The sequence below is a fragment of the Pelophylax lessonae genome, assembly GCF_965119305.1.
Source record: "Pelophylax lessonae genome assembly, chromosome: 3".
Lineage (NCBI taxonomy): Eukaryota > Metazoa > Chordata > Amphibia > Anura > Ranidae > Pelophylax > Pelophylax lessonae.
This window is the reverse complement of record NC_138770.1, coordinates 328,997,432-329,008,875: the sequence shown is the minus strand read 5'-3', so window position 1 is coordinate 329,008,875 and position 11,444 is coordinate 328,997,432. Positions and strand designations below refer to the sequence as shown.

Here is an 11,444-nt window from a genome sequence, read left to right as displayed (position 1 = left end):
TAGTTTTGCATACCTTCAGTTTTCACCATTTCACAAAAGGCGCAATTTAAAACTCACAAATATTTGTTTTTTATAAACTCAGTACAGTTGTAGCTTTTAGATTAAGTAGGAATTTAGCAGGAATTTTGCAAGTTTTGCCATTTATGTATCCACTAATAATGATTTTAGTGCATTTTAAACATCGAGCTTTGATAAAAATTTGTGAAAATATCACTGTGCCTAAAAAAATGAGTAGCTACTTTTTACTCTACTGGTTCTATTCATTCAGAAAATGTATGGTGTGGGGGTCTTTCACAAACTCTGAAAGTTATAAGTGAGAAATAAAAAAACAATGGAAAAATTGCATAAAACGGTCTTGCAAACGGAGTTTAAAAGTGGAGCAGAGCCTGGCATTGAAAAGGTTAATACCACTTTAACTATGCCTGGGTCACTCTGTAGCCCCAAACTGATTTCAGAAAGTACAAGAGTCAAGATAACCTGTTTTTAAGACACCTTTATTAATTTTTTTTTTTGACTATTTAATTGTAAGATCTTTAAGCTTATAAGATCAAGCTACTAGCTATATTCGCATTTTATCATGTTATTATTACCACGGTTATTGTGGACACTTGATATTATTCACGTGTGATCAATTTGATATAGACTTTTAGTGCTTTTTATAAACCCTCAATTTGTTTTTATTGAAATCGATTAAATGGAAAAAATTAAATTATATATATATATGAGCATCAGGGCTGCTCTGTGCAAAACCACTGCACAGAGCAGGTAAGTATAACATGTTTTTGGTTTAAAAAACCTGAACCTTTAATGTCACTTTAAGCTTTGATAATAAAACCCAGAAGCTAATTGCACTCTCCAGTATTAGTAAATCCCCCCCCCCCCCTCCCCCGGACTGGAGTAGCTGTGCACAATAGAAAATCAGCTTCGAGCTGAGTTCAGTTAAGCTTTAAAAATGAAAGTTGGTGGGTTGCCATACACCGCTGCAAAAATAAAGATTTTAAAATGTAACGGATAATCGTGATACTAAAACAAAAAAACGACAAGACCCATGAAGAGTTAACAAATCATTCAGTGTATTTACTTGTAGCCTCTTTCCAGAAATTAGTTTTAATTCAATTAGAGAAAAAAAAAACAAAACAGGGGTAACAAAGATACATAAAAACACAAGGCTATTTAGAACGGGTTTCATGGCAAAGTACATTCCTCATTCCTGTAAGATTATAACAATCCAGGATTGTTTTGCCAATGGTACCCTTTTTAAAACAGTGGAAATATTGCACACAATTCTCATTTATAGTGAAAAAAAAACTTATTAGCATGTTTGCAAGGGATCTGGGATTTGCATCAAAACCAAATAGTCCCTTACAACCCAAGAACTCTATGCAGATAACGCAATAAATGTAACCATCTCATTTATCTGGGAAATACTATTACATTGAGCACTCCGTCAGCTTTAGGTGGAGGATGATTACAACATTTGGCTCATGAAGCTATACTTGTATATAGAAATCTAACAGAAAAATCTACTAGTATGATGTTTCTTTGTCAACTTGCTGCTCTTTTAGCTTGCCCTGCTTTTTATTTATTCTGAATGCCCAGATATCAAAGTGCAATCTGCAAGACTGAAAGCAAGCAGTAAGGGAAGCAACCGAAGAACTGTAGTGGCGCTTGCTACTAGGAAAAAGTGACACGACACTTCCAAGTGTCCTGATTGCCCTGCAAACCAAATTAATTGTTTTAAGTGGCGCTTTCGTCTAATGTTCCATTGTTTTAGATGGAAACATGAGAGGCAAATGTAAAAACAATGCATTCTTCAGTTTCATCTAGTTTCTCTAGAAACACAAATGAATATTGCATTTTAGAGTGTAGGAACTAGGAACACAACCAGACTGATATCTTGCATAGGTCATGTACCGCTTTCAGTAGGTGAAGGTCTTGAAGAATACAACATTTAGTTATACAGCCATGGGGCAATTTGTGTAACAACAGAAAACAGTTATAAAACAAACTGGAAGTAAAGAAAAGAGCAGAGATAGACTTATGCTGATAGAATTATCAAAACATTTCCGCAAAATGCACAATGCTTGAAAATAAGATTTCAAGTTTAGGAAAACAATTCTACCCCTACATGCCCCAAAACAAAATCATCTCTTAAAGCACCCACTGTTTGCAGCAGAAGTCACAGATAAATGTATGCCAAAAGCGTCATTGTTTTCTTATTATCCTTAAAAATCATGCAGAAATTAAAAGAGAAAAACTTTAGAGAGGTCTCTCTGATACAGCAGTGTAGCTCTTCACACGGGCAAAGAACAGTGGGGTGTACATCTTATCAATGTCAAATGATGTGACCGCTGTCTCTCCAGTGGATCTGTAAAAGAGAAATTTAAAGGAAACCAAAATGGACAATAAAATAACATTAACATACTGAGGTGACCATATACAATTCTGTAAATCTATACTCCGAATGATTGACAATTAGGCAAACTGGGATTATAAACATTTTTTCTCCTGCACAAAGAATTTATAGTTTGTTGTATATAATGAATATATGTGCAGCGCTAAGAAATAAAACCGTGATTAATCAATTAGAAATTCAAACAGAGAAAAAAATTTTCATTTAGTGATCAAAGTGTACTTAAAGTCCAAAAATAGAGTCCAAAAGTATGTGTAGCAATCAAAAGTCAGTTGACTGGCTTGTTACATTCAAAACGATTCCTCCCGTGACAGACACAGAGTACCAGAACACTCAAAAGCCAAAGAACAGCCATAAGATAAAAAAAAAAAAACACCTTGTGGTACCAAAGATTTCTTCACTGCGCTCTCTCCAGATGCTGGAATGAAACAAGCCCTGTCATTCAGAATGCTGGAAGCATGGCCTGCTATACCAGTCCCATGGTCACTTTTCATACGATATATGCTGCATACAAAATCTCACCAGCAGGAGCCAAAATTATTCTAATATATTGTATTTATTATATGTTAAAAGTACATGTACAAGTAAAAAAACTTGGCCATAAACTCACATGAAAAACCGCCGCTCAACCACGAGGACATGGCGGCCGAGATGTCAGCGCGTAGGCCCCCTCCCGATGCGTTTCGTGCTCAAACATGTTGTCAAAAGGGGTCCGACTATCACTGACATCTTGTTCTAACTTAGTTTAAGTCAGGGCTTGACAAATTTTCCTGAAATCTAGGAGCCAGCTAAAAAGGTTAGGAGCCAGTTTTTTTTTTTTTTTAAAAACAAACAACCAAGCTTTATTTCCAAAAAATAATGTACTAAATTTACACAAAGACGACTAGAACCCCACTCTCCTTTATAGCGCAATCGGATAGAAACAGACTGTCTGTCTGTTTCCATCCGATGCCATCTGATCCGATCCATGGGATGGATAGAAAATAGAACCACCATCAGTCTGTTTTTGGCAGACAGGATCAGATGGTGGCAGATTACCGCTCCATAGAGGAGACTGAAGGGTCCAATCAGGTCTGCCTGAGAAACTGACAGGCGGACCTGATCAGACAGCCCGTGTGAAAGGGGCCTTCAGCTGTGGCATGGCGATGAGGAAAAAAATAATAATTATATTATTATATATATTTTTTTTTATATAATAATTGAAAAAAAAATAGAAAAATAAAAAAAAAATTAAAATTGAAAAAATAATTAAAAAAAAAAAGAAAATAATAAATAATAAAAACCACCACACTCCCTGTCCACTTATCTTTTAAGCAAAGGCAAGTGGACAGAGAGATGAAGCCTGCAAAAACTTCCCTCTCATCTCCTCTTAGGGAAGAAGATGGACAGGTAGGGGAAACAACCATTAGTTTGTCCACTTCCTATGGCAGGGGATCAAAAATGTCATTGGATAATTTTATGACCACTTTAAAAAACACGCTGAATAAAGCGCTAACACTAGTAGCCAAGTAGAAATTAATTTTCTAGACCTTTCCCTGCTTAATACAGGATCGACCATCATCACAAAGTCTTTAAAAAGTCTACTGAAAGAAATGGGTATATCCCATTAAGGAGTTGTCACCATCCAAACTGGTTAAAAAATATACAGAACTGTTTAAATCCAACAGATTTTTTTACTCAATCTAAGATACTAAAGTCAAGATTTATAGAAAAAGGGTATGATGCTAATGATTTAAGGAATTTAATACAGGCAGTAGCTAGCATCAATAGAGAAATGTTACTCAGAGTAAAACCTAAAGAACCCCCAACGGACAATTTCTGCCCTTTTATCACCAATTTTTCGATCCGACATTTTCAGGTAAAAAAGGATAGGTAAACATTGGGGAATTTTGAAGAGCGATCCAGTCCTTAATTCGATTTTACCTACACAAACCTAGGTTGTATTCAAGAGGGCTCCGACTCCAAGATAGAATAGCACCAAATGTAATAGATCCCCCTTTGAAAACAAGGTTTTTTGCAGACATGAAAGGTTTCTTCCCATGCAGGAAGTGTGTCAAATGTAGAGAGATGAAAACCACTGCCTGTAAATGTACCAAATTTAACTCCCTCCTAACGTTCCCAAAAAAAATTTAAAAGTCAAAATTTGTTTTTAACATTTTAGACCAATTTTTTTTCTGCTACATATTTTTGGTAACAAAAAAAAAAAAAAAACAAAAACACGCAATAACCGTATTTTGATTGGTTTGCGCAAAAGTTATTGCGTCCAACTACGGGACAGATTCATGTCATTTTTATTTGTTTTTTTTTTTTTGCTAGTAATGGCGGCTATCTGCGACTTCTAGCGGGACTGCGACATTGCAGCGGACAGATCAGAACCCCAACTGACATTTTTGACACTCTTGGGGGGACCAGTGACATTACTACAGTAATCAGTGCTAAAATTATTCACTGTTACTGTAATAATTACACTGGCAGGGAAGGGGTTAATACTGTGGGTGAAGGGGTTAAATGTGAGCCTAGGGGAGTGATGGCTTGTGAAATGATCACAGAGACCTGTGTTCCTACATAGAAGGATCACAGGCACTCTGATTATTCCAGAGAGAACGGTCAGCTGTGTTTACAACAGCTGACAGTCCTTCTCTCTCAGCAGGGAACGATTGCAGGAGTCAGATGGCAATCGGAGCCGCCTGCCCCGTGCAACCGAGCCCCCGCTACCGAATGGAGGAGGGAGCGCGCCCCCTAGCTGCAGGCGCGCAACCGACGTATACCTATGTCGGTTCGCGCAGGAGGGGCTGCCTGCTGCAGTATAAATGCAGCGGGCAGTCCTTAAGTGGTTAAGGAACATCACTTACCGGCCCATTTTAGGATGTTCCACAGAAGGGACGCGAGCCAACAGATTTGTGGGGATTGATGTAGTGAAACCGCACCGGAGGGGTAGCAGTAAAAAGAGGGAGGTGTCAAGAAAGGATACACAGTGGGTGCACGAAATTGACTGTCTGGTTCCCGAAGGCCTTAATGTAGATTTGGATATTGTTTCCTGGACAACAGCTAATTATCATGCGAAGTAGTTTTGGGTCTGCATCCCTCCCTCTCTCCCTATACATTCACATCAACAATTCACATCATTTTATTTTCAGTAATCTAATTTTTTTCCATATATTACGATCTCATATATACGAATAGTTCTATACAATTTTTTATGGACGGTTTTATCTTATGATGTAACATTTTAGTCTACTAGAATTCTTTTACACATTGCTTGTTTAGGGGCTTTTTGGCTGACGGTTAGATATGACCTTTGCAGATCTAGGTTTTCCATGATTTTTATTTTTAAAACGTAAATAGATGTATTAATGCATCATATTCTTTTATGAATTTAGGTCCATTACTCTATTGCAGTCCGTTCCAGTTATTGATGGAACTGGCGTTGGGTAACAAATTTAGGTTGTTTCCATCCGGAAGGTGACTAGTTAATTTTCCATTTCGATGAAAGAGATTAAAACTACCTTATACTCAAGGGGAGATTCTAATTGCCCTACTAAGTAGTGGCGGCCGCTATTATGTCTTCCGAGTGCCTGGCAGTAGCGATTCAATTGGATCTCCTATGTAATTGTACTAGCCTACAGTCTTTAGTAATATGGTGTTTTGTTCCCCCTGCCAAGGATCGACAGTGATATTAGATCTACTTGTTAAACGGGCTGATAAACTTCCGGTCTTCGACAGTGTGGCGAGTCACTTCCGGTCACTTGCAAGATGGGGTTTCCTCAACTTCCGGTTTTAAATTCGGGAACTTCCTGGTCTGTGGTTACTTAAACTGAGTTCAAACAAAAAGTCAGTGATAGGCGGATCCCTTTGACAACGTGTTTGAGTACGAAACACGTCGGGAAAGGCCTACACGCTGACATCTCGGCCGCCGTGTCCTCATGATAGGAGCGGCAGTCTTTCATGTGAGTTTATGGCCAAGTTTTTTTACTTGTACATGTACTTTTAACATATAACAAATACTACACTTATATTAGCATAATTTTGGCTCCTGCTGGTGAGCTTTTTTATGCAGCATATATCGTTTGAAAAGTGACCGTGGGACTGGCATAGCAGACCATGCTTCCAGCATTCTGAATGACAGGGCTTGTTTCATTCCAGCATTTGGTGAGTGCATCTGGATGGTGAAGGGAAAGCACAGTGAAGAACTCTTTGTATCTCACGGCCGTTCTTTGGCTGTCTTGTGCTAGCTGCTATTCACAACATTTATTTCTAGCGCTCCCTTCACACATATATTTTAAATTTATAGTTTGTTGCTCGTTTCCTTCAATTCACACAATCCATGTTATTTTATACATTTGAAGCCAACATACATTCAATATTTACTGAAAAAAGATGGATAGATAGAAAGATTAAAAAAAGATCTGAATCTATATAGGTTAGGCATGCCATACACGGGAGGGAATTTTTTTTTCTGCAACCACAGGGGAAGAACACAGTGATTATTGCTAGTGGCTTTACCAGCTGCTAGTGACAAACGTATGTAAAATCTTGCAGGCTGGTTGTACCAAAGTTGATAGATCAATCAATTTGGCACATTCAGCCTTCCTATACATGATTCAAATCTCGTCTGGTTTTTGCTGAACTGGCCAAGATTTGAACAGTCTATAGCCGGCCTTAGGCATTTGCTCCATCTTCAGCATTCTCCTTTTTTTCCCCCCCCTCACAAAGGAACTGCAGAATATAATGTACTTTGAGTCTAGGCACAACAAACGAAATTTAAAGTGATAAACAGAAAATTTTAAGCGATTGTAAACCTTCAATTTTTTTTTTTACATTAAAATAAACAAGAGCATACTTACCTGCACTGTGGAATGGTTTAGCACAAAGCAGCCCCAATCCTCCTCCTCTCAGGTCCCCAGCCGGTGATTTTGACTCCTCCCCCCACAGGAAACCGCTTTCTATAAGGGCACTCAAGCAGGCTCGCTCCCAAGCCAGGCTGTTTTTCTATTCAGACACACAGCCTCGTTCAGACGTACCCTCTGCTCTTTGTTTACAGGTTTTGACTAAGAGCAGCAGGAGCCATTCTCAGCCAAGCCTGATAGAGTCGGGAGAGAGAAGAGCACTGTGACATGTACTGTGCTGGACTGAGATCGGGATAACGCAAGTATTTAGGAGGGCAGCTGCATGTAAAAAGGTTTTTAACTAATGCAGAGAATGCATTAAAGTAGAACTATAGGCAAGCTTTTTTTTCCTTTTTGGATAGAGCAAGAGAAGGTTATATGCCCTGTAAGGTTTATTTTTGCCATCTTTGTCCCATTCGGGAGATTTACCGTCACTTCGTGTCCTATAGCCAAACAGGAAATGAGAGGAAATGCCTACAAACTAAGGGTGACCAAGGGATTCAAAAACTAGTATCCCCATTGGAAGATTTCCCCTCTATTACTTTTATTAGAACAACCCAAAATGTGGGATTTTCTTTTACTTTCACTTTCAATGATAATGGTACACAGGACAAATAGAGAGGGCGAATCTCCCTAACTGGAATACAGACAGCAATAAAAACTGACAGGTGTTCTAATCCATCTCCACTCTATCCAGAACTAAAAAAAAAAAAATTGCCTTTAGTTTTACTTTAAGGTAAAAAAATTTTTACTTTTAAAACCACTTTATTTGCCATAAATCATTCACCTAAAATCATATATATATCATGCCACTGTATTTTTTTTTTTTAAGCCAAGTACCTTATTCCTACAGCGCTGTTGTGTGGTCCCATGATCTTTCTTCGTTCTTGGGCATCTGCAGGGCTTCCATTACTCTGCTGATGTATGCTCTCAACAGTGTGAGTCTGTGTCTAGCCAACCCTGACTGGTGCTGTGCCAGTCACATGACTATAAGAAACCAGTTTCAGAAGAGCAACTCAAATTAGATTATCAATATCAGATAACGATTATAAAGCTTGCAATAATCCTTTATTGAACATCAAATGTGATGCTAGCTTTCATTATGTTCAGATGGAATCTGCATTCAAGACTCTTTTTTTACTTTACAGATATTAGCAGTTGCATTTAATATATTTAGTACAGATTTATTTTAAAACTAAGCGTTTTATGGGTTTCTTAGTTCATGTACTCAATCAGCATACTATAATCTGCCCCCATAGTGTTTAGCAATAGGAGGACATGGAGGAGGGAGGGGAGTGTTATTTACCACTCTGTATACGCCCACATTTGTGACTATAGTCATATGGGCTGCGCAGATAAGAAAAAGGAGGAAATAAAGAGCTTAGAAGTAAACTGAAATTAAGCTTGCTGCATAGGGGACACCAGCTGGTCCAAACAATATCAACCTGCAGTGGGGACACAAAAGATGAGAGGCACAGCTGAAGGGAGTATCAACCAGGTATGAAGGGTTATATACTACAAAACTTGCGTGTATATCCCTCGCGCCAATGGATGTTGTGCTAAAGAATTAATTAAATATAAAGTGCAGCTGCTACAGGAAAAAAAAGGATTGGGATGAAAATAAGGCCACAAAAGTGTGGTCTACTATAGCGCTTGTTTAAAAAATAGACAATGGTTTGTCAGTAACCAGAGTGGGATAACGGAGAGTTTCAAAAAAGTGCTGGGTGCTATTAAATAGATCAATATATTCAATAAAATTAATCAATAAAAATCTGGTAGTTTAGGTGGTTCAATAAGAATCAATAAATTCCCAAGGAAAATAAAGTGCTAGGTGTGTCCAATATTAAGATTTCCAAACTTCATACACAACAAATGAGCAATAATAATAATAACAGTGAGAAAGGTGCTAAAAGTGATGTAAATCAATATAGCAAATAAATAAATAATGTCGCAAAATGAGGAAGTGCCTTATGTGCAAAAAATGTCCACATATATAAAGTTCATAAGTGACTCAGGTGAAAATGCAAATAAATCTTGAGTGCCAATATAAAAAAAAAATTTTGTGCAGGTGCTCTGTGTTGAATCCTCCAATAATCCAAATGCTGGTACTTGTGGTGTCACCGTGGGGAATAGTAGTAGAATACATTCACCAGATGTTGTGGGTCCTAAATACCATACGGTAATAGGACCTGTAAGCGCTTTGTGGCCACCAGGGCCAGGAGAGGATACTGCTGGGCTTTGTAGTACCGTGTTGGTCCGGGGTCCCTCTCCTGGATAGCCTTAATCCACAGGGTCCGGTCAGGGTATAAAAGTAAAAAAGCTCCAGATAGTGTAAAACCTTTTATAATTAGTCTTTAATGAGGTAGATAATAGGCAGTACATAGAAAACAGAAAAATCGCCAGCCAAAACGGTGCCCGTGAGTGGAGAGCGGTGAATACCGGCTTGCGTTCCACTCAGGCACCCGTGACGTAGGCAGCGTGCGTTCCACGCTGTGCGTTTCGTGGAAGCAAGCGCTATAGCAGACCACACTTTTGTGGCCTTATTTTCATCAACCAGGTATATTTCACTCTACACAAAACAAATGCTTTAGTGGATTTGCGAATAAGCACACTCTGGTATATAGCAGGTCATGATTTGTCTGGGACACTTTGATATGCAGATGTGAAGAGTCAGTTGTGGGGGGGTGTCTAAACATGAGTGTACAGCACCAGAATGAGACTCTTGCATTCACCACTAAGGATTTGTTCACATCTGTTGAACCACTTTAATCTGTATAGATAAACACAGGCTCCACTAAAGGGCACACAGAAAACATTTTTTCTATGAGCACTTTTCACACCAGAACGCTGCGTTCAAGTTAAGTGGGCAGCATATAAATACATTGTGTCTGCAATTATAAGTAGAGCAACTCACTGCACAACAATGTAATGCATTGCACAGGCTTTAATGACACCTGCACCACAGTGCACAGCAGTGTAATGCAGTGAGCAGGCATTAAAGTGCCAATAAACCCAGACTGTAAAAAGAAAAAAATATATATTTACATGCTTTATAACAGAGCGTGATACACACAAGGCCTCAAAAGCATTCATTTTGTGTAGAGTGGAATATACCTGGGTTGATCCTGCCTTCAGCCTTCCTTCCCATCTTCTCTGTGTCCCCATTGCAGCCTGGGATTGTGTAGTCCTCAACGAAGCATGCTCCAATTTCAGTGCTTTCCTAAGCACATGTGAGCGTATACACAGTGGTAAATGACACTCCCCTCCCTCCCCCATGGCCTCTTTATTGCTTAACACTATGGGTGTGGGATATAGTATGTTTATTGATTAAATCAACTCACAAAAGCTTAGTTTTAATATAAATCAATAATAAATATATCAAGTGTAATTGCGAATACCTGTAAAAGTAAAAAAAAAAAAAAAAAAAAAAAAAAAGCCCTGGATGCAGATGCTGTCTGAACAAAATGAAAGCTAGTGTCAATCATCTTTGACTCTGCTTACACCATAGTAATGCATGGGAAACACACATCTGATGTTCAATAAAGATATATAGGGAGCTGTAAAACAGTTATTTGATATTTATAATTGAATTTAATCGCTCTTCGTTTTTTTTTTTTTTTAAGTTATGTAACTGGCACAGCACTATTCAGGGCTGGCCAGACTCTGTAGTGAGCATACTTTAGCACAGTAATAGAAGCTCATCCCAAAGATCTTCCCCTGCAGATGCCAAAGAACAGAGAAAGATGGTGGGGTCACACAACAGTGCTGCAGGAACAAGGTACATAAAGGATTTAAAAAAAATAATAAATACAGTGGCAAGATAGATATTATTTACGTGAATGAATTATGGCAATTAAACACTTCTCTGTTTAGAATTACTTTAACGAAGTGTCAGTTTGTAAAAAAATAAAAATAAGGAAGTAAAACAAGTAAACTAACAACACTCTGCATCTCCTATACGTACACCAGTGCGCACACATTTTAGTGGTTTGAATGAGCCCTAACAGACCTGGTTTTAACATAATCCCCCCTCTCTTGCTTTAGAAATCCATGTAAGAACAGTTGTGTTGATGGGTGTGGCTATTATGCTAGTCGATAACGCCGCAATGCTAGGATAGAAATCTGCAAGAAAGGCATTTTAGTAC

The 11,444-nt window shown here is 38.3% G+C and overlaps 1 protein-coding gene across 2 annotated transcripts in view; it reads right to left on the bottom strand.

The window, feature by feature from the left end:
- Positions 1–1,905: 1,905 nt before the first annotated feature.
- FBXO9 (F-box protein 9) overlaps positions 1,906–11,444 on the bottom strand; it is a 50,068-nt gene continuing 40,529 nt past the window's right edge. For both annotated transcript variants that reach the window (XM_082251326.1, XM_082251327.1), the window contains one exon: positions 1,906–2,368. In XM_082251326.1, the coding sequence (XP_082107452.1) occupies positions 2,260–2,368 (109 nt within the window). In that variant the 3' untranslated portion in view covers positions 1,906–2,259. The remainder of the gene's footprint in view (positions 2,369–11,444) is intronic.